This window comes from Anoplopoma fimbria, chromosome 17 (genome assembly GCF_027596085.1).
Source record: "Anoplopoma fimbria isolate UVic2021 breed Golden Eagle Sablefish chromosome 17, Afim_UVic_2022, whole genome shotgun sequence".
In the NCBI taxonomy this organism is placed as follows: domain Eukaryota; kingdom Metazoa; phylum Chordata; class Actinopteri; order Perciformes; family Anoplopomatidae; genus Anoplopoma; species Anoplopoma fimbria.
In genome coordinates this window covers 945001-968826 of record NC_072465.1, presented here as the reverse complement: position 1 = coordinate 968826, position 23826 = coordinate 945001, and the positions used below count along the sequence as shown (strand labels likewise).

The window sequence follows — 23826 nt, the reverse complement described above, 5'->3', positions numbered from 1 at the left end:
CCTTTTACAGTTGGCGCACACATTTTGAAACTGTTAATAACACAACTTCACATACATTCTGCTCCAAATGATTCATCTCACATCCTCATAACAAACTATTCCCCACCTTGTCTGAATCAGCTCCTGTGACCTGCGAGGATTATGAGGCCGACTTTAGTGTTTCTACAGTCGCAGTGTCTCCTGTGTGTGTTGGTTGGTGTATGTGTGCCCGCTGTTTTGGGCTCGCTACCTCACGCGCTACCATGGCACGTCTCCTGCCCGGTGCGGTGTGTGTGTCAGATCAAGCCGTGGTTCTCCCCTGATTCTGTCTACCATGAAGCTCCCACTGTGGACTGCAACGACCTTCTCTTGACCAAGCTCCCCTTACCCTTACCCCCCGACACACACACCCTGCGCCTGCAGAGTAACCTGTTGTCAGACATCAACACTGCGGTGCTGCACGGCCTCACCAACCTCACCGACCTTGACCTTTCCCAGAATCGCTTCAGTCGTGTCAAGACAATAACTCAGAGCTCCTCCCTACCCGCTTTACTGTCTCTACACCTGGAGGAAAACCATCTCAGTCACCTCCCTGAGGCCTCCTTCTCCTCACTTCCAGCTCTGCAGGAGCTCTTTCTCAGCCACAACAACTTACACGCGATAGCACCTGGAGCCTTCGCCGGTCTGGACTCCCTACTGCGTCTGCATATCAACAACAACAGACTCACCACTGTTGACCCTCGGTGGTTCAGGGCTTTGCCCCACTTGGAAGTTCTCATGCTTGGGGGAAACCCTGTGGAGGCCCTGCCTGAGCGGGGCTTCATGGCCTTGAAATCCCTCCGGAGTCTTGTCCTTGGTGGTATGGGTCTGAGAGGCTTGGCTGAAAAAGCACTGGAAGGACTGGATGGCCTAGAGAGCCTCTCCTTCTATGATAACCTTCTGACAAAGGTTCCCACTCAGGCCCTGACGAGAGTGCCAGGATTGAAGTTCCTGGACCTCAACAAGAACCGCATCAAACTCATCGAGACAGGAGACTTCCGAGACATGGTCCACTTGAAGGAACTCGGCCTGAACAACATGGAGGACCTGGTGTCCATTGAGAGAGCCGCCCTGGAGAACCTTCCAGAGCTAACAAAGCTCGAGATCACAAACAACCCACGACTGTCCTACATTCATCCTCAGGCTTTCCTCCAGCTGAGCAGGCTGGAGAGTCTAATGCTCAACTCCAACTCTCTGAGCGCACTGCACAAGCATGTCATGCTCTCCTTGCCAAGTCTTCAGGAGGTCAGCCTACACTCCAACCCTCTGCGCTGTGACTGCCTGTTTCACTGGGCCGCTGAGGAAGCCGCTCATCCTCACAGTGAAGACGCACAAACAGAGAGACAAACACCTCGAACGGTGCGTTTCATCCAACCCCAGGCCACGCTGTGCTCTGAACCCCCGGAGCTGAGAGCTCGCAGGGTGAGAGAGGTGTCCTCCAGGGAGATGTCGGCCTCATGCCTCCCCATGATCCCTACCGGCTCCCTCCCTTCCTACGTTGGGGTAAGAGAAGGAGGAAAACTGGTCTTGCACTGCCGAGCTCTTGCGGATCCACAGCCTGAACTGTACTGGGTGACTCCCTCAGGGCTGAGACTTGGTCCTGCACCGAGCCATGCATCCAAAGGTTCACCAGCTCTTGCTCCCTGCCACAGCCTGGCAGCCTCTGAGGGATTCAACCACACAACCAGCGTCGCTCCCATCCAGCCTAAAGAGGATACTCCCTGTAATCCCTCTAAACACTACCGGCTATTGCCTGAGGGAACTCTGGAAATGAAAAGGGTCACATCCAGCGAGGCAGGATTGTATACCTGTGTAGCTGAGAATGCACTGGGAGCAGACACACGCAGCGTTACTGTGGGGGTGCATGGCAGAGAAAAGAAAAGAAAGAGGGGGATGGCTGCTAATAAGAAGGGATATCAGTTATTCAGCGAGGATGCCAGATTGAAGGTGATGGAGGTCGGCCAACACTATGCTATCATGTCCTGGCAAAACGGGCGCAACCTCCCTTCAACTCGTCTATCCTGGCAAGCCATATACTCAAATGCACACATGCCAACATACACCACACGCATCCTGGCTGGTACTCAGAGCTTCAACCTGACCCACCTGCAGGCAGAGACATTTTACCGAGTGTGTCTGCATTTAGGGATCAGTGAGGGCGCCACGCATGCCAGCAGGAGATCAGGAGAGAGCAGAAAGTCTCAGTGTGTTTCATTCAGAACAAAGGATGTCCCAGAACCTCAGCCCGGCCTGAAGCTCAGCCCAGAGCTGACCTCCACAGCCATTACACTACTGCTGCTCGCAATCATACTGATGCTGCTGGCAGGCCAGGGCTGGGATAATGAGCAAGGAAAGCACCACAGTACCATCCTCCAGGAAATCAAAAGTCCTAAGGCTCTGATCATCAATCAAAAGACAGAAGGAAACAAGGCACCTTAGCCCGAGCAACGTGAGGAACTGCTTAAACATGAGGACTGCTGAGATAACTGTGTTTGTGCACTTTCAAATACATACAACAAACACTGACACAGACATAAACAACATGTGAAATAAAGCCTACACTTTGTGAATCAAAGCTAGAAGAGAGCAGTCATACATCAGAGCGGCGGTGCAGAAAGAGATTTGTATTTATTTTATATACAGTATAAAGTATATATTGACATTGTTTGTGTGTTAAGATGTGTTGTAAAGAATGCCTAAACCCTAACCAGGGAATTAAAGGTGGACAATCATACTCCTGCAGCACAGTGAGTGAACACAGGAGGAACAAATGAGTCTGGGCTGCCAATGACCATTGGACTGAAACTAAAGACAACCTGATTCAATCCAGGGACAGATAGAGGAGAGCGGCTCAGGGTATTTGTCATGTTTCCTGTCTACATGTTGAACAGTATGAAACCATTCTTTTTCCAAGAAGATAAAACTCTGTGTTGAGACTGATACTGAATGAAATTCTTGCATTGATGTAAACAACCTTTTTGCTTAGCTTTCAGTACCTTGGACTGGGTTGTCCATCTTGCAGTACATAATACAGTATTCTCATCCTGATTCCACGCCTAACAGCCCACATCTTCTTTCAGCATAAAAGTGATCTAAAAGTAATCGTGTTAAATTCTATTTTGAGCTATTATTCAATAAAATCTTTTTCATTTATACAATGTTACTGTTTTTGTCTGTTTCTTGCCACAAAGGTCTCAACATAGCACGGCAGATGACCTTAAACCCAACTCCATACATAAATGTCACATATTAAAGATTCATCTGCAGCGACAACTCCCTGCAAATTGGTATGCAGCTGCCGTTGCTCCACAGCAGGAATAAGTATTATAATAGCTCAGGACATCTGACACCATCTCAGTAAACACAAGACAGTGTGTCCCCTGCTGGGTAAGAGCTGAAACTGAGCGGGGGCTTCAGACAGGTGAAAGTATAGTCAAGATATTATCTCTAAGTGTTTCCTTGCTGAGCAGTAGCACAGGGAATTTTGTTCTTTCAATTTTTTTTATAATAAAAATATAAATTGATTTGTCTAGCTCAGACTGATCCTAATAACGTCAGTGGAACTTGATTTACAAAATTACAGCAAACAAAACTCATTCCAGGGCGGTAGGTTAAAGTATACTGATTTGCTCAACTGATACAAGCTGGCTGGACTGAAGCTGTTGTGGGTCACAAGTGTAAAATGAATTGTAATTGTTGGTGTATTCGTCCTTGAGCTTTATACCTAAAACTGCTTAAAACCTAAAGTAAGTCAGTCTGTGATAACAATCAAATGTCATTCTAAGTGGTTGAAAGTAACTCGGTACATTAGTCAAGGACTGAATTTAAATACATGTTTGTACTTCCATTTAATGATTTAATGCTATTTTATTCTATGACTCCACTAAATGTAATATGGCCAATATGTAGGCTACTTTTACTGCACTACATTTGTTAGACAGTTTAAGTTAAAAGTGATTTTATAAATGTGGGATACTGCTTTAGCCTACAGAAAATAATAATCCTAATCATCCTCATAATATAATCCCTTTACATGAAATGTTTGTGACCTGCATTACATTACATTACAGTCATTTAGCAGACGCTTTTCTCCAAAGCGACTTACAGTCAGTAGTATGTTACATATCATTCACCCATTCACACACTGATGACAGGCTACCATCAAGGTGCCACCATCAGACTCTAACTAACATTCATCATCCAGTCCACACCGATGGCCTTCAGGAGCAACTTGGGGTTAAGTGTCTTGCCCAAGGACACATCGACTGCCGAAGCCGGGTATCGAACCACCGACCCTCTGATTGGAGAACTACCTTGCTCTCCACTATGCCACAGCCGCCCTGACGGTTTACATTTTTGATACCTTTGGCTGCTAATTCTTCTGTTAGTTTTGAAGTAACATGGATGAATGCTGAGCCTTTATTCGCAATGAGGTGTTTTACGTAGTGGTATTGACAATTTTATTTAAAAGGGTCCTTCATAGTTGAGTTTTCTTCTAAATAAAAAATAATGTTTACATTTAGTGTTACTCACCAACATGCACTGTGTGCATCCTTGAGCTCTGATGGTATGTTTATGTATTACAGTCCTAATAAAACATTTGCAAAGTCGATATTGAAATCCAGCATTGTTTCCATCATGCTGGTTAGCTTGGAGTTTTCTTCTTCACTGCCTTCGATGAAGCATTGCTGCATATCTAGGCGTATTACCTCCACCTGCAGATCAGTGGAATAGTGGCACACCATTGATAGGACTGGGAGTTTTGTTTCACCGTAGAGCGCGTGCATGCGTGTCATCACTCGCGTGCACGGGATGAGCAAAAACGGGGACCCGCTCAAAGTAAAACGCGCTACTGGCGGTCTGAAACGACTAGGTAAAACTTAAATTGAAATATCAAAATAATTATTTTACTAATTTTTGTCACACAACAGTCAAACTCCTTCATTGTATAATATATTATAGGCACTGCAGTGAAAATGCAACATATTTTCATTCTTTGATGATCACATATCGTGATTTCCATTCTAAAACTCAAACTCTTGAATTAAATATTTGAATATATCTTAATTGATGTTATTGAATAACTCCAGGTTCAAACTTTCAAACGTAAACAAAGACAAATTTCCATGCAGTGGACAATAAAGATGTCTAATCTAATCTAGTTAGACTCTGTATTTATTCACACAAAACATAATACATTTTCTTCAATAAGGCAACACAATACTGTATATACATACAATGATCTATATGTAAACCATATTTTGACTTTATGTTGTTATTTCTTAACAAACATGTCATTCTTTACGATCACTAGCAAGTGTAAATAAATAGTTTAGCAAGTCATGTAAAAGAGTACCAAGTCATACTGTTAGTACATCCAATGCAACAATCCTTTACTCACTGCGGTATTTTGTCATTATTGATATATTTTAGCTGCAGTTCGACGACTTACTGGAATATAAAATAACCCTTTTCGAGCAGTTAAAAGGGGCCCTGTGGAGTTTTTTTTTTTTTTTTTTTTTTTAAATCCAACAAAACATGTTTACATTCAGTGTTGCTCACTAAAACTAGTGTGTATCCTTGAGGTCTAACAAACGTGCCGTAAAACATTTGCAGAGTGATTGTTTAGTTATTTTACATCTAGTATTGTTAACATTCATCTTAAATAGCTTGTAGAATTCATCTACTGCCTTTTCTCGAGCATTGCAGTATTTCTCATTGAATAACCACCTGTTGATCAATGTAGTAGTGTGAAGAAATACCATTAGCAGGAATTTTTACCACATATGCGTCCTCATTTGCGTGCATGAGACATACAGAACAGGGACCCACTCCAAGAAAGACAGCTCCACAGCACTACTAAATGTCTAAAACTCCACAGGGAACCTTTACATGCTCCAACATTAGTTAAAAACCAAACAACAGAAACATTATTGAAAACAACTAACTTCAAATATGTCCCTTTTCACAAACATCAACAGTAATGGCATTTTCCATTATTCCCATTAGCATTATACGATACATGAACACTGACATCATCATTGGGTGCTGGAGTGGGTGTCATTCCTAAACAATATGAGGATCTTGTAGTTTGAAAATGTGGTTGTGAATAAAAAAAATGTGAAGAATAAAAACGTTTTTGTTAGTATGAATGTCTTCCACAGTTATGGGCGTGTTGAATGTATTGTACAGAGCGACGCTGTTGGTTCGATACCCATTCTCTTCACAGCTAATAAGATTGTACAATCATTTACAAAAATATAATTCTATTCTGCATTAATAAGTGACAGTAGTGATTTGTACTGGTTTTGACAGGACATTAAGTGACTCAAGTGATTAAAATACACAAACCAATGGCACTACGGAAATAAGAACAACATCGAGCAATACTACTATAATTGATATCACTGCATACAAAGCACAGAATACTGTCTGCTCGTACGATACATGAGCAGCACTAGATGCCCACAGCCGTGTCACTCAGCTGTTTTTGACCTGCTTCCATTCATGGGAGGGTCTTGTTTCTAGAACAGGCCAGCAGAGCAGCTCTTTAGTCCCTTTTGCCTGTGCAGTGTCCTAAAAAGTCAAAATCCAGCCCCAAAACTGCTGATTAATTGAAACACAAGGGGCATCAATTACTCTTGGTATGTCAGGTAAGTTTGTTTAACTGGTAAGAAACCCAACTTGTCACTATAATCTTACCAAAAATGATAACAAAAACCTAATTTAGCATTTATAAGCAGCATATAAACAGTTAATAAGTGGTTTATAACATCAACTGTTACTCCTCCATGAAGGATCTAACTGGTGTTTTAGCAGTTAATCAGTGTTTAATAACACAGTACAGCATTGTTGCAAACATAAATTACTACAATTTCAGTTGTTTTAAACACACCTTCAAATAGATTTGTAATGATTTATAACATACTGTAAAATTGTTATATTGTAACAATCTACTATATGTTAACTCTTGAATATATATGATTATATTTTATTTTGACTTTTTTATCAAACATTAATTTTATGTATACACACTAGTAGTGATGGTTCATAGGAGAAGTCATTATAACAAAAACATTAACACATATTATAGTTTAATGTGTTATAAACCATCCACGTACTGCTTATAAATGCTACTTTTACTCAAAATATAAGGTAACTTTGACTGATAAGGCAATGCATTATTATTCCGTCCATCTCTCAACATAAACAATTTACACTTACACCTCCAATCTTTACACACAAATACACACTCAGATACATAAATTCGGAAATGCTGTGTCTTCTCACCACTGCTTGAACAGTTTCAATTCAACTGGATACGTATATCTAACTCACACTGTTATAAAAAGATGTGTAAGTCTGAGGAGAGAAGTGAGTCAAACGATCTGAAGCAGCATGAATGTTGAGTAAACAGAAGCTGTAAGAAATATTTAAATGCTGTCAGAACCACTTTTGTGCAGGGAAACAATTAGTGTATCGATTGATTAGTTGATGGACAGGAAATTAATCTGCAGAAGTATTGACTAACACTTATCGGTTTACATTTTTTTAAGAAAAAGGCAAAATTTTACTTGATCCTCCTCAGATATAATTATTTGCTGGTTTTCTTTTGTCTTCAACAGTAGCAAACTGATTTTGTTGGTGGTTTTTGGAACATTAGTCAGACAAAACAACATTTATGTTAACTTGAGAACTGAATTTCTAGGGAATTGTGATGATTATTTACAACTTATTTATGTTATTTCTTAGATCAAATGGTCAATTCATAAACATAATTGTTAGTTGCAGCCCTGGGGTTTTGTGTCCCAGTATGATAAAAGTAACAAACAGATATTATTCTCGCACCCTATCTGTTATACAAGTACATTTTTAAATAGTGCTTCAAGCTTTATAACTGAATTTGGCACATTTTCTTGTCAATACTGAACTGCTGGTCAAATATCTTCACCATTGTATAAAGCATGGTGTTCTGATTAGGGAGACCGTCCTTTCACCAGAAACCTCATGTTTAATACCTCCTGACATCAACTACCCCTCCCACTGAAGTGACTTTGAGCGAGACACTGGCTGAATGTCACTCTCACACACTCACTCTACTCTGTGTGACGTTACATCATACGTCCTTCATATGGGGGGATAGACCGAATCATAGTGAACACGGTATTAACACTGGAGTGGTCACTTCATCTGTTGCTGCCATGGAGACCAAGTGCACTATTTGATTGAACAGTTAAGCAACAATCTACTAAAATGTACTCAATTAAAGACTAACTTGCAGATCTGTAAACCCCATGAGGCAAATTTTTTAGGCAGCTTTATACCTTTTAATAGCAAAGAATGGGGAAGCGTTGCCTGGAGACCGCACTGATAAATGAGATTCACTCACTGAATCCCTGACAGCTCCAGGAGTAACTGCTCTATAGTGGACCCTGACCTCGGACCTCCCTGTGAAGCTATAAACACATTTCTCCTATTTGACGAACCATACAGCATCACAAACACGGATAGAGAAAAGTCTCCAGGGTTCTGAAACGTAAAAAAAAAGTATTCAAAGTAACCTTTCCAGGTGCAAACATCTGCAGCTAAATTCATCAAGAGGTAATCTTCCTTGACAAACACACACGTGCACTGCACACACACACACACACACACACACACACACACACACACACACACACACACACACACACACACACACACACACACACACACACACACACACACACACACACACACACACACACACACACACACACACACACACACACACACACACACACACACACACACACACACACACACACACACCTCAGCTGTAGTTGTAGGTGAAGTTATACGAGCTAGGCTCCTTCGGCACGGGGGGCGGGGCTTCTGGGATGGTGATGTTCTCAAGGTCGAGGAGGCGGAGCTTCATCTCCATACTAATGAGAGTATCTAGGTCACTGCGTGTCAGGTCACTGCCCATCTCTCTGCCCAGCAGCGCACACAGCCCGTCAGTCCAGATGCAGTACTGCTCCGGGAACACCACACAGAGGAAGATGCATGAAGGCTGAGAACAGTTCTTGGTCACAGTCGCTACACAGTGCTATCTAAGTCAACAAGTTGTAGGTTATTTACTTGATTCAAAGGTTTACCATATTTGCAGATTCATGCAAATATTGTAAACGTTTGAAATAAAATTTTAATAGTTGTGAATGAGCAGCTATTTGGGGAGTTGCGATATACCGCTAGAGATGGTAACCGCGAAATTTAAAAATGAAATTGTTTTGATATTATAATAATATTGTGTAACTTAAATCACGGTTTTGTACAGTTATGTAATTAATTTGCAAAAAAGAGACAAAACTCACAAACTAAATGTAGGATGAATTTAAATTATACCATTATTATTATTAAATGTATTTATTTCATATTTTCTAAAGATATGGCGAGATTAACGTTATAGTGAATTCTTTTGGCCACAATAATCATGTAGTAAAAATATGATATTGTGACAGTTGCTCCCCAGGCTTTTTACAGCGCTTTCCTCTTAATGCTTAAGATGGATTCAAAGCAGAGGTCATTTCATGTATGTTTGTGACAATTAAAAGATGTTTAACATTTAAGTAAATGATGTAGGTGGTTACACAAATAATGCCAGGTTTAAGCTTTAAAGTTAAAGCAGCAGCATTAATAACTTTTTGGGCCACACTGACATATTATCACCTATTAAACTGGTAATAGCAATAATGTTAGCAGTTGCCTACTACATTACAACATTAGCATTTATTTAGAGATGTGTTTCTGGCGACCTGATTAATGTTTCTCCAATATTTACTATCTCCTCCTTTTCAGCTCTGTTTTGATATCCACCAACTTCTGAGGAAAATATATGGCTCTTTAACCTGCTAAATGCTCTTGTCTGACAGATTTGACCCATTGTTCAAAATAATATTGAATCATGTAGCTGATGATGATTGAATCACTCTCTGCTGCTGAGCTTACCTCATACTTGTTTGGTGCCACAAAATTGAGCGTCTCATCTGGATCATATAGGACAGAGAAGGCTAACTCCAGCACCTCCTGAGAGAAGCAAACATGACGACAGACAACACACTCAGTAACAGCAAGTAATGAAAGAACAGCCATGTGACTAGAATGACAGTTAAAAACAAAATGAAATAATAGTACCTTATTTTGTTTCAGAGCGCTTTTCTCTTTCATATGAGGGCAGTCCTTCCCGGTCACCACAGACTTGATGTCAGAGACGGGGACTGTGAGGGACATAAAGAGAAGTTTATAAAAGGTCAGCCTACTGACAGATACGGTGTGGTCTGCTAGTGAATGTGTCATCATGTGTGTAATGAAAAGTTGATGAGTTGGGAGATGGAGCCACCTGAAGAAATAAATGTATCTTACTCTTGTCACTGAGTAGCTCAAAAGGCACTTCGCCCTGAGGTGACTCATCGAGGTCTCCGTAGTGCAGCACTTTGTGATTCAGTGAGAGTCTGCAGAACCAAAACTTCTCTACAAAAGAGGCAGAGACACACAAAAACACAATGCTTAGCTGATAATGAAAAGCAGCAGTTTTCCTTCAGCAGAAAAAAAAGCAAAGTGATTGTATTGATTCTGTGTGTACCTTGCCTTCGGCGGTTCCCCAGCTTGCGGAAACAGCTTCCCTCACACAGCCGGTTGAGTCGCTGCTGCTTGATGAGCTCTAAGATTTCTGGCTGAATTCTCTCCCGCAGCTCACTGGAGGACAAAAACAGCACTAGCAACAAAGGAAAAAAAACATAAATGTGCACAATACTATACTATTATTTATCTTTGCTACACACTGACATGATGGGCGGAGACTGGAAGTCATCCTGGCTCATTCTCTCGGACTGCCGCAGACGCAAAATCTCTGAATAGTTGAGGCCTCGCAGTTTATTCTTCAGCTGGTCTAAAGACGACGGCTTCATTGCCAGAGCCCTGGTGATCTGCTCACGGACCACCTGCATCACCTGCTCAATGTTTAAGCACAAATACAGAGAACGAGTGAGGAAAGGTGGATTAAAAACACATCAGACTCCCTAAATATTAAGAGGTGATGGGATAAACGTTAGGATTCAGTACATCTGGTCACCCTGAGTTCTGTCCTGTGTGTCCTAAAAATTATTTAAAAAAATGAGTTTTGATAAATTTGAGGCCTAATGAATTAAAATATTTTGGGGACAGGGACTGTCACAAATCACAAAATGCCTCAGAGGGCTTTACAATCTGTACATTCCAGGACCCTCACACCGGAACAGGAAAAACTTTTCTAATACATGTTCAGTTCTGTAAATATATAATAGACAGTAAATATGTGAGTTCTGAGTTAGTCAAAGCAGGGAATATAAACATATATACGTATATGAATGTGTTAACGACGCTTCAGTCTCAGACCTTATTGAAGTCCTCAGCTGTGGCCCTCATCTCCTTCCAGGTTTTATTAAGGAGCTGGATGCAGACACAGAAGAACTCCTCCCACGCCCGGTCATGAGTGAAGAACATGGGGTGGTAGTCGTTGCAGCCCTCATTAGCTACACAAAATACATTTTTTGAGAAGAAAAAGTTAGTATGAGAGGCATGTTTCTCTCTATCACTCTCACAAACACTGGCATGGAATAATTAAAGTCATACCACAATTTCAGAAAAAGATTAAGATTTTGGATTAACAAAAACACAACAGGTTCACCTCGTGTGAAACACACATCTACTTACGCAATTCTCCAACCTGCAGAATTTCGCACAACATTCGGGTGAGTTCGATGGCACACCGGCCGAAGGGACATTCATGCTTGTCCTCGCGGCTGCTGTTCTCCAGCACAATCTGTCACGAGCGAGAAGATATGTTAGATGTGGCACCTCGGAGTTGAGCAAAGTCATGCGTGAGGCCAAAACCCACCCTGATGTACGTGTCCTGGTGAACCTTGGCGAGGTACAGCATGTTGTCCAAAGCCAGCATTCCCGGAGGGGTCTGGGTGAAGTCCATGGCCGGATTCACATGGTTCTGCATGTAAAACAGAAATAATAAGTTAGTTTTAAAACATGTAACTAAAAAATGTAACCGTTTCTATTTGAATCTATTTGTACAGTTGGTTTTACAAGTATTATGGAAGAAACTGAGATCTATAGTGGAGACTCACAGTGAACCCCAGCATCTTATAGTCCTTGGTGTACATGGCCTTTCTCTTCTCTGTACCAGTGGGGTCATTTTCTCCATCGAAAGCAATCCTTCGCAGCTCAAATATGATGTCTCTCTGAGCCTGAACCACAGCAAGCCAACATGTTTCAGAATAAATATTGAGGCTTTTAACGTTATAGCAGCAACATAATAATAATTTTGGACTTTTTGGGGAATTAAAAATCTGATCTCAGGGAAAATAGATCAAAAATTACATTTCCCCCTTTGGAACATTTACAAAGTACATTCAGATTCAAAGGCCAGATCTACACTGTAAACAAAACTGATGAAAACAAGCAGGAAAATGTTTATTATCTAATCCTCTTTTAACACTTTATGCAAATCTATTTCAGTGTAAACCAGACTGAGATTATTAAAACCTTTAATGACACAGATCAAAGTTTGATTAACCATGTTGTTGATTTGAATTTACCATAGATTTCTTATAATCTTTTACATCTAAATCTATATTTCACTTATCATGTTTTATTTTAACAGATTAAACGGCATTATCAAAATACATAAATCAATGATCAGACGAACAGAAAATTCACTATCAAAATTTTTACCTGGTCATTGGGATCCATTTTGGTCATCATTCGTTCTTCCAAAAGGTTGAAGGTTAGTACCTGCAGCACATACAGCTGATGTGCCATTTCTGCTTTGATTGGCCGATTTCCTCTGATAACATGCTGAAAAAAAGAAGAGCATTAAGTTCAGAGCAAAGCCTCCATATTTTGCTACATTTTATGCACAAAGGTACATCAAGTCACAAAGCCCAAAAGAATACAAAAACATTCTGAACTGGTGGTCCCAGGTGTAAAACTTTCAGCCCCCCACAACCACCAAATCCCAGCAAAGGATAGTCTCAAAGAAAGGCTAAATAGAAATATGTTTTTTATAATAAGTTTTCCAATGTTTGATTTAGCCACTAGTTTCAAACACAAACCCTGGGAACCGCTCAAATCCTGTGATCACTCCTGGATATTTCACAGCTGTCTGAAAGCTTATTAGCCTCTGAAGCAGAGCGCTAACTCGGATGTGCAGCTGTAGAATAGCCAGAAATATCTGCAAACTTTCATTTCAGATTTGATACTCACATTGAGGATGATGGATCGCAGGTGTTTCTGAGCCAAAGTGCTTGCCATTTCCTGAGGGTAGAGATACATTATTCCAACACAGAGGGCTGATGAGGGAAGATGTTTTATTACACAGCAATGCAGTGCACAGCAGTAACTTTACCAAAGTCTAACTACAGGAAATGGGAATTTTAAAGAACTACAGAAATGCAGCAAAATTGAAGATACGTTTCCATCGCTGGTTATAACTATTTGCCCTTCACACCTTCTGTAAAACATTTTTAATCTGTCAACACAGTCTGTCTGCTGCAGCAAGCTCCATCTACATTTGCATGGATTATAAGGCGGCTTTCCATGAGACAGAAAAAGATGGAGAGTGAGGGAGGAGAAGGGCTGTGGGATGGAGAGGACGGTATGAGATGCTGAGGGATGTGTACTCACAGTGAGGTGCTGCTCCAGCGGGTTAGTATACTCCTCCTACAGGTTGAAGGGAGGGAGGAGGGACGTGGGTGTAACAGTGATGGAAACAAAGAGTGCACACACATGGACAATGAGATACAGGGATACATCACCTGCACAGCATGCAACAAAATAAGAACAACATAATGGCAAATAAGAAGCAGTCACGACATTTAGCTGTTTGGAAAACCTCACATGGCCGACATGCAGCATCAGACGACCGCGCATTTAGGAGTCCATCTATCTGGTTTTGAAAGGATTTTTACAAACTAAAGAGCTGTGAAATTCTATCAACCCACACAGGAAAAGGTGATCTTTAAACCAAAATGTATGCATGAAAATCACTGTGGTGTCCTGGAAGCTCCTTTGGTGAAGATGTTTGTCATGTAACCTTAATCTGTCAAGGATTATCTTCACTGTAAAAAATAAACTGGAGAAACAACTCATCAGATCATGACGTATTAGAATGTTGTTGTACTTCTGTGATGCTGCCAGAATTGCTGCATGATTTTAGGATTATTTTCAACAAGTCAAAAAAAATTATATTTTAAAGAGTAGTTCATTGTAATGTCCTTTATTTTAGTACTGTTAGTGATCCCTCTGATGTTTTTATCTCAAAGAACTGACTCAGATTGCCCTCCAGTGGTCAACACCAGCAGTTGGAGAGGACTGCATGTTCAAGGACAACTGTTGGGACGTACTGTGCGTCCTCATACAACCCACAATCAAATTAAATAAAACATACTCCCCCTCCTTTTCTCACAATGTCATCGAACCCTCCGCCTTCATACCAACTCTCCTGCATTTTTCATCAGCACTTTCAAAACTTAGTGAATTCCAACAAAAACAGACAGTTTTTGTAAATTTTTTTGATTAAATGAAAATAAATCTTTTGAGTTAGTTGTAAATATATGGTATTTAAAGTCACAATTTAAAAAAGTTTAAAGTAACGTTTATTTTTTATTATTTAAGTGAGATTTTATTGTGCTGTAGGATGTGATTAGTTTCTACTGTTCGATTCTCAACTCTCTGTGTTCGTTTACCTCCAATTAAATTCCTGAGCCATTATTTTCTCTGTCCAGGATAAAAGATTTAAAGTCTTGTTTTTCTATAGTAAAAATGGTCAAATACATAAGTAATGCATACAAATCAAATTTTAACATGGAGAACCATAGCTATATACGAGACACGCAGGGCAAGTGAAAATGTGTGAAACAAGATGGAACAATGCAGTATGTTCATGCACTGTGTGAGCTAGGACAGAAGATATCGCTGCAAGGTGAGCGGAGCACAGACTAATGACGTTACAGTGATGAGTAAAATACTGGGCAGACGTCCAATGAAGCACTCGCTCCTTTAGTCTTTGTATAATTTGCTGTGCTACAAAGATATTTCAGAATCTGTTTGGGAAGTTTCTGTCCGACTCTGTCAAATCAACCAGAACTTAATGTCATATTCAAGTATATTTGGATGTCACGTGAACCACTACTTGAGTCAAATAGAGATAATCATTTTTTTACTGAATATAGCTAAATCAATCTTTAATTACTGCTTCCTGCTCAGATCCGATCAAAGCACATTGTCTGTTTTTCACAATCAGTCATCCTTCAGTTGGTCTACCTCGCTGAGCTATTCTGAAATAACCGCAGCATAACAAATGTGCAAACTTCAAAGGAAAGCGAGTACTATTTTGAGTGAGTGCGTCATTACGGCGATGACTGTCAGACAGAATCATGACAGCTGGCAGACAGACGTCTTATTCATGAGATTAGCTTTAGTAACCAACCTACCAGCCACCATTAGCAGCCAGAGATACCCAATATCTGCAGCTCGGACACCAGAAAACATGCCACTATTATGAATAAGTGTCAGTCTTTTATGTATGGGTGGCTCTTTCAGAGAGCAGTGTGAGGATGGAACACTATTAGTATTCTAGCTTTGTTCATTCATTATGCGTATTCAGTGCTTTTCTCTAATACAGGGCACTGACCTGCCGTCTGTCCTCGGGTGCCTTCAGGAAAAGAGCATTGATGAGGGCGATGGCGTACGTTTGGATCTCTTGGTTTGACCTGAAGGAATATCAAGCATTGCAACAACCAGTTAGAAGCATCATGCTCCACAAATGTCCATACAGAGTTTTAACTAAAGGATAACCACTATGCTACACAACAATACATCTCACTTTTATCACTATCACTACAAATATTTGGGAAGGCTGCAGGACTTTTAGAGAACCCTCTTTCACACCGTTTTGAAAAATTGTATGTTATTCTTCATTTGTTATACAAGCAGTAAAACTCCGAATATCTTGGACATATTTAAAAAGTCCTGGAAATATACGTATAACCATAAAAAGACCAAAACCAACATAAATGGATCCTACTAAAAAGTATTGCCCAATATAGCTTTTTTAAAATCTTTTTACAGAGAAATGTGTGGTAGAGTCCTTCCGGAGTCATGTCATGGAAACGAACCAAGCCAGGGCCCCCCGATGCAGTCACTTATGACGGAGCGTAAAGTTAACCCATGCGGGCTCGTGGGAAAAAAGGGCTAAGCTGAAACCTCCACATGCTTCATTACCCACAGGCCTGCAGCTGGAGAGTGGTGCGTAACGCCCTGTAAACATGACTCTGAGGTACGTCAACACTTGCACACACAGATCAATGAGGTGAGGGAACGCTAAGTGCAGTGTATAAGTCCGCAGCTGAAAGTAGTCCTTAACAAATGAACTACTTGCTTCTAATTGTACATGTATCCAGTTGTTGAGGAAATGATGTACATGAAGCGTACATGTGACCTGTTTTTTAAGGATTATGTCTTCCATAGGAACCAATGGGCTTAGGTTAGAGAAGTAGCAAAGTATTGAAAGATAGACGTTGGTTTTGTTTTTTTCATGGGATTTGTTGACAACAAGAACAATATGGAATAACATCAGCTTTGGTGTTTGATAGGGGTCATCTAAGCATCCTGAACTCACCCTTTAAACAGTGCCACGAACCAAATGTCGTAGCAAATTTCTAATATTTTATTTCCTAAGTTACCCCACAATGCTACATTCACACATCTGCCCCCCCCATATCAGAGTGCAGGAAGCCCCTGTGCGTGTGTGTGTGCTCACACTTGCAGGTGCCCGATGAGCTGTCCAACGGTGATCTCCTGTGCCACACGATGGTAGAGGCTGTGGCTGTTGAGGACCATGCTCTCGAGGATGGCCAGAGAGCGCTGCAGGATGGACACGTCCACCATCGGCTGGTTCACATAGCCTGCAATCTGATTGAGGACAGAGAAGACCAAGCAACATGAAGATGACTCTGAATCTTTGACATCATCAAATGTGCGTTTATGAGTCAATTCACAAGAGTTTGTAATCCTTAAAAGATTGAAATCACCAGGCTCCCTCTCTTTATGAAAATGTAAATATATGTGTAAAAGAAAACTAAATCAAAAGTTCAGAAAGTTTTCAGAAGAGAAATAGGCACATCCTCTAGTCTACACACTGAAGTAGCTTGGAATAATGTGAGGTGTTGCTAGGCAACTGCACCCACTCTTTCCGGCATGTAGGACGAAAGGTTGGTGAAGTAATTAAATAAAAGTGTATGAATAAAAAGGGTTAAAAAAGACAGACCTTGAAATTTAAAACCGTAAACATTTATCCAGTGGGCTCTCTGTGAAATGTATATGTTAGATGAAATGCTCTTCTATTGGAGGAGGTACCTGTTTGATGAAGGAGAGGGAGATAAGGTCCCAGGACACAATGCCGTGATCCATTAGCTCCAGGAAGGCAGTGAGAGTGAAGGCCAGCATTTCTCCAAAGCTGAGGGAAGCAAAGAACAGTTAGTAGAGGCCTCATCACATCATCGGACCTGTTCCAACTACCAAGAAAAAATAATACGATTGAATTTGTGCTCACTGGGTGCCACTCTCAACAAGACGGGCCAACGTCCCAATGCCCTCCATATTGATGAACTCCGCAGCAAAGGTTGGGTCTGCGGACAGCTTGGCGAGCTCTTTCAGAGCCTCCAGCCGAGCGTCGATACCGTGGGATTGGATCCTCTCCAGGAGCTGACGAGCAGCACGAGCCTGTCACACACAAAGAAACTCACTTTCATGACGAGTTTACCTCAGCCTCCCATTCAATGAATTATGATTTTAAGGCTATGCATCAGGTCATTCTTAATCAGACCTATGTAAAAGTACTTGCAAATTGTGTTGGTTTCCCGTGTTTGATGCATTGACTCCATATGCTTTCAGTGGTAATAACTACGATGTCTAAGTGCTAACTGTTTAAAACACAGGGTGCCAGAAAGTCATTGCATTTCTAGTAAAATTTAAGCTGTGTGGAATGAATTTGATGAGACTACAATCTGATGCATAAAGAGCAGTGCACATGATTTATGTAATGACAGGTGGATCTCAAGTGTAACTACAGCCACAACTTAACATGGTTAACGAAGTCTGTATGATATAAATTTGAACTGCTTCGACCTATTGCTTTATGTTTACATGACTATATAATGCTAACTAGATAAGTAAAATAAAGCATTAAAGGCTCTATTGACAGAAATCTTAAGGCACAAAGTCTGAACAAATGCAGAACTACTTTGAATACGATAGGTCAAAGTTGTACATGAAGACGGCCAAGAAAAAAATAAATAAAATTGTTTTAAATCTGAATACGTGCACAGGATATTTGGTACCACTTTGTTGTGTGTTTTGGTGGTGGAGGCGTGAGGTGCACCCACAGTGCATGTGGGAGGACGGGTGGGATTAGGGAGAATATATTATCATACATTATTATTGAGGCTGGTATCCACCATGGCAAATCACATCAACCCCTTTCATCCTTTTAAAAGCAGAGCTCTCCCACCAGCATGTGCTGACAGTCATGTTATTGAGTACGGACAAGCGTAACTTGCAAGACCGAAAAAGTTTGGCTGCACCAAAGTAGAGTTTGGTGATGTTCATGTGTAAAGACCTTTTCAAGTCACTATAAAATAAGAATTAGAAAATTTAGGGAGGAACCAGAATACACACTGGATACTCTTTGTACAAATAGCTAACTGTATCTTATTTTAGGAATATTACAATTTCAAAACTTCTTAAAAAAGACACAACTGAACAGGAATAAACAAAGCTGACTCACAGGTGAAATGGCTAATCGAAGGATGGTCCCGTTCTTGATTTCACCACGGCTCTAAAAGATAACAAAGGAAAAAAATGTCCACAAATTTAACACAAATTAATAATGCCATCAATTCAAGCTTAGGAAGAGAACAGTGAAGCTCACCTGCTCAGTGATGTAAAGCTGAGGGCCATCAGCATAACGTAGAGCAAACTGCTCGGAGCCTGATAAAGACCAGCTGAGGATGAGGACAGGGAAGAGGGATGTTCAGGTATTATATACCAACTAAAGAAGCCGTGTAACTTGTTTTAATGCAGCATACTCTAGTATGAATGAACAAAATGTTGTTGAAAGTCAGATTGCTTCCTCCAGCATTTGTATTTTCACAAATGGCAAATACTGAGGGATTGTGGAGGAGAATTGATCAGTGGGTGTAAACAGTAAATGTGCAACGGATTCTCAGTTTGAAATGGAAAAGGGAGGCAGTGGGTAGATCCAGCTGAGAGGTGGATGGGTGAGATAAAAATGCAATATTCACCACTGCGGTACACGACAAAAGGTAAAACAAAAAACACAAAGACAACAGTGAGGCACAAAATCACATGCTATGATACAAGCAGAGCTGATGATTAAGAAGTAATGGGTGAGAATGGTTATATAAGGTATCAGCAGTTGAATTGTGTGTGAACCACTGGAATGCTGTGACACAACTGGTGTCTACACAAATGCACCAACTGTTACCGGACTGCGCATCACAAGTTTAACAGCTGCCATGCTCTGACTTCCTCTTAGTCATACATCAGAGGCGTGCAAATATTTTATTAATATTCCAAACCGAAAGTCAGACTACAAATCAATACAAATCACCGGGTAAATATTCAAATGTGTGGGAGTAATGCTTACCCATCACATACTTCCCGTATTATTGAGGACAAAGGTCTTTTCTGCAAACAGAAAAAAGTAACATTTCAAACACACAAAATGACACAAATGACATCCCATCGGGAGCATCTCAACATTACTCATAAGGAAAAGAATTTACAATTAAATTAAAAGTAAAATGACTTTCTATAGGTTTAGCCACTAAAAGCCTGATAGAAGTTAGAAGAAGAAGAGTCATTAGAGACCAACGAAAGATGTGTTTATTGTTGTGTTTTACACAAATACATACCTGGTCCATCTCTATAAGCTGAGCATTAGCACCAGGCCATTCAATAGCAACTTTCACGATGTCAGCTGGGGGCGGCATGGCTGTTTGATCACAGCACCCTACAGAAAATAAAATAAATTAGTTGTATATCTGGTCCAACTACACCTGTTGAAATATTTGGGTCGATACCACCAGTTTTTAATCACTTCTAGAACACTTAAACTGCGACATTCATGCTATTAAAAATGATAAGTAATGGTTAGTGTTTGACCATTGACCTGTTCAGAATGTAAAAAAAGTATAATTTCATTTTTATAAATCAGTGTTTTTCTTACTCTGCACTCCGACAGTAGGTCAGAATATTTGGACGAGGAAAAATGTTCTGGGTTTTCAGTCTGTTGATTGATTAACTTCTGAATAATATTAAATAAAGGTTATACATCACCTAATGGAGACGTGTTTAGGAGGTCAGTCACTCTCACAGCTTTGCTGTATAAACCACTGAGTCAGCTCTCCTGTGAACACAGAAACCCACACAGCGGTCGTGTCAGTGTAAGCCTAGTTTTCCTCAAAAAGACTAAAGTCTCAGTTCGGTCCATCCCTGCATTTTTGCTCCTCTGAACTGAATCGGTCAGTGAACGGATCAATAAGCATGACTGTTACAAAACCACCCACATACACACAGATCTTGATTGGGTCGAGCATTCTGCTTACTGGGCTCTGGGTTTGCGGTGCTTTGTTTCCCTTGGCATGTTATTATTATGTAAAGTAAATATGCCAAATATAGTTAGATCCCATTTGTTTCTTAACCAACTTTTTATTGCCAATTTACTTTTAAGTGGGTTTGTTCCTATTATTGTGGCATCATCTTGAAGAAGTCAAACTGTGATCCTTGATCTGCAACACAGCTTTTTTATGGTGGGACCTATAGAGTCTGACCTCTATTATCACCCTATTTGGCTTATCACAGATGCATATTTGTTGGCCGATAAGTAAAGTAAAGTTGCATTACTGAAATGACACCATTTGTTTGAGGTCATTTAGAAACATCTCACAATTGTAAATGTTGTACAACGTTTTATCAGATGATATATTGATATAGCTATTAGCCTCAATACTCCTGAAAAGAGCTCTAGACGATGTGAAAGAAAACACCATGGTAATATCACTATTTTTTAATCATAGTGCTTGAAAAAGCAGGGTCCACAGATTTATTACAGTGTCCATTGACTCTCTTCATATTTTGCATTTGAGCAATGAATAACTGAATTCAGAAATAAATCATATGTACTGCATGACCCACAAGCTGTGTAGAGAAGTGTACAATTTAGGAATATAACTGCTTACACTCACGTAGATCACTTAATACAAGTGTTTAATTTACATAATTGCAAGAGCACACTATTATTTCCCCCCAAACATTTCCTGCTTATTATAACAGCAACGATACCATGGCTACATTTACTGGTGCACCAACGCTTATTAAACTTGTTTCATTATTTGCTCTGAAATACAAGAGGCAGCGACCGGTCTTTGAGAACAAAATGAGATCTCTCTCTGCTGCGACTTGAAATGAGCATGAAAAGCTGTCTGACAGACTCTGCTGGTGATCGGAAGAAGAAAAAGACATTGCTGGTCTGCATTCAGGATGCTTTCAGGACACAAAACACTTTGTACGGCTTAAAGCTGCTCATTTGAAAATAAATCTTAAACATTAAATGGTTACTGGTGAGACAACCTGAACCAGACTTAATTAATGTTTATCTTCCAAAAAGGATTACCAGTGTTATTGTACATTTAAACACTGCAGCACAGAATTCCTAAGTTTGATTTTATAAATAAGTCAATCTCTCAGTTAACATTAACAATGGCCGTTACGTCTGACACTGTTGTCCTTTGATCATCTATAAAATACAAATATTTAGCTCTGAAATATAAGTTTAATCTTCTAAGATAACAGACTCAGTTGTCAGAGCATCATCAAACTACAGCTGCTGGCTCTTCATAATAAAGACATCTCAAGGTTGTAACAAAAATTGTTCCAAAAAAACTAAGCACTCCTGAATCCTTTCATCTCAATAACTTTGAACCACAGGATCATCGCATTGCTTTCTCCTCATAATTTGTCACAAATTAAAGAGATTAACAGACTGATTGAGTGATGCATGTGTGATTATCATCAACGACAAAAAATTAAGTTGGATTCTGCAAATGATACGCAGTGAAAACTGCCAAATCAATTCAGAGTCTAACCATCCATCTGATGGAGCGACTGCACCGCCTACGCATCTTCAAGCTGAATGCCCATCACGTCACAGAACATTTGATCCCTCAGCCCTCTCTGAAAAGTTTGTTCTTGTATTAAAAAAACATGGGGAGATGTTTTTCTCTGTTGCTAATCTACATTTTTAGCACTGACATTTGGCTGAAGATATGCACAGTCCTAAGCCATGTTATAGCTAGATTTTTATCTATGCAGCATTGGTGTTTTCCTTTGTAGCATTGGACTATTGGTATTTATGATTTATCTTCTATCAATAACATCATATTACATTTTTCATACTAAAAAATAATGATAAATAATTTTCTAAAACACTACAAAAAGTATTTAACCATTTGATTTCTCCATTAATAATTAGTAGTTGAGATTGCAGTTGAAAATGAAAGTTCAGGTTTGACTTCCTACATTATCACACAATCAAATATAATTAAGATAAAGTTGACTATTTAAGTTATAGGTGTAATTTAGTTTTTCATATCATAATACTAATAACATGAACAATGGATCTGATACAATAATAATAAAAGGTATCTTGTCCCAATTAAAACATCATCTACTGGTGGTTTCACATATTTGCCTAATACTAAAAATCCTCAGCCCAAACAAGACCTTCAAATTTGGTTTCATAAATTCCAGCTAACATGATAAATGACTTGATTGATCCAGCATAGTCCGGATATGACTGGTTTATGTGACACATGGCCTAAACCAAATCTTACAATTAAATAAAACTAAATTCAACTCAAACAAGGTGGGGCTCAATCTAGGAGTCTCTTTTCAATTTAACCTCCAAATTTGTTATTAAATTCAACTCTTTGGAGGCTCTTGAACTCAAACCGTCTCCATCAACCAATGTGCAGGGTAACAGACTCCGAGAGAATTTATCTCAGACCTTGTTACTCACTTGAGACATGAATTTTTGGTGATTTCACCTCCTTTATAAAGACTTTCTAGTACTTCTAAATACTTTGGGTTTTACTCAGGATGTACATGAACCCACTGACACCAATGGTGACACCCTGGACTTGATTCTATCACACTGGATAGAGGTTTCTTCTCTTGCTGCATCTCCTGTCACATCCGTGCCGTCACATCACTTTCTTGTCAAATTTGAAGCGACACTAGTCTGTAATTTGAATGTTGGCCATTTGTCCGTCAACTTCAGCTGCACTTGGTGAGCGATTGCCTGCAGTCCTGGCTCCTTTCACTGCAGTGACAGGACCTGTCAAAACTGTACCAGTGACTTAAAGACAGCCTTTTCTAGTCTCCGGGATTCAGCTCAGTTTCAGTTGCACTTCTTTCTACTGAAACAAAACTTTCAAAGAGGTCTTCACCCTGGTTTAATGATCGATCACGTTGCTCGCAGGAGATTGTAACGTAAATGACGTAAATCAAACTGTTCTTTTTCTGCCTCCTGGCGCAAGTTTGTATTGAATTACAAGCGTACTATGTCTGCGGCTAAAGAAGCCTCTCTTGCTTAATCAGAAATAATGAACACAATTCTAGATTTATCTTTGACACTGG

The 23826-nt window shown here is 40.1% G+C and overlaps 2 protein-coding genes and 1 long non-coding RNA gene across 4 annotated transcripts in view; 1 reads left to right on the top strand and 2 right to left on the bottom strand.

Moving 5' to 3' along the window:
* Positions 1-141: 141 nt before the first annotated feature.
* On the top strand, positions 142-2457 carry lrrn2 (leucine rich repeat neuronal 2). The gene has a single exon (XM_054617525.1). The coding sequence runs from the start codon at positions 142-144 to the stop codon at positions 2455-2457; it is 2316 nt and encodes a 771-aa protein (XP_054473500.1).
* Positions 2458-5191: 2734 nt separating this feature from the next.
* Positions 5192-17791, bottom strand: elmo2 (engulfment and cell motility 2). 2 transcript variants are annotated; one of them, XM_054616888.1, is made up of 17 exons: positions 17660-17791; positions 17464-17563; positions 16868-17019; positions 15740-15818; positions 13732-13767; positions 13312-13362; positions 12781-12903; positions 12174-12293; positions 11933-12037; positions 11749-11857; positions 11431-11567; positions 10843-11006; positions 10640-10752; positions 10420-10527; positions 10192-10274; positions 10006-10083; positions 8827-9031 (listed from the first exon to the last, which is right to left on the bottom strand). In XM_054616888.1, exons 1-17 carry the CDS (start codon positions 17704-17706, stop codon positions 8831-8833), a joined length of 1806 nt encoding a protein of 601 aa, XP_054472863.1. In that variant the 5' UTR covers positions 17707-17791; the 3' UTR covers positions 8827-8830. The 2 variants fall into 2 exon arrangements, with proteins under 2 accessions (XP_054472864.1, XP_054472863.1); XM_054616889.1 differs by lacking the exons at positions 16868-17019; positions 17464-17563; positions 17660-17791 and adding an exon at positions 5192-8547 and having other exon boundaries at positions 8830-9031; positions 15740-15943.
* Positions 17792-20106: 2315 nt separating this feature from the next.
* The window catches only part of LOC129105718 (uncharacterized), a 6196-nt gene continuing 2476 nt past the window's right edge, over positions 20107-23826 (bottom strand). Inside the window, exons 2-3 of the long non-coding RNA XR_008531829.1 lie at positions 20467-20536; positions 20107-20140 (exon numbers count right to left, since the gene is read on the bottom strand). This is a non-coding gene — a long non-coding RNA (uncharacterized LOC129105718). The remainder of the gene's footprint in view (positions 20141-20466; positions 20537-23826) is intronic.

Coding starts and splice junctions, on each gene's coding strand:
- lrrn2 (XM_054617525.1), top strand. CDS start 142: ATGAGGCCGACTTTAGTGTTTCTACAGTCGCAGTGTCTCCTGTGTGTG.
- elmo2 (XM_054616888.1), bottom strand. CDS start 17,706: ATGGAGGGCATTGGGACGTTGGCCCGTCTTGTTGAGAGTGGCACCCA. Junction 13,363..13,731: donor CGCTGGAGCAGCACCTCACT/GTGAGTACACAT, acceptor CTCTACCCTCAG/GAAATGGCAAGCACTTTGGC. Junction 10,275..10,419: donor TGAGCTACTCAGTGACAAGA/GTAAGATACATT, acceptor TGTCCCTCACAG/TCCCCGTCTCTGACATCAAG.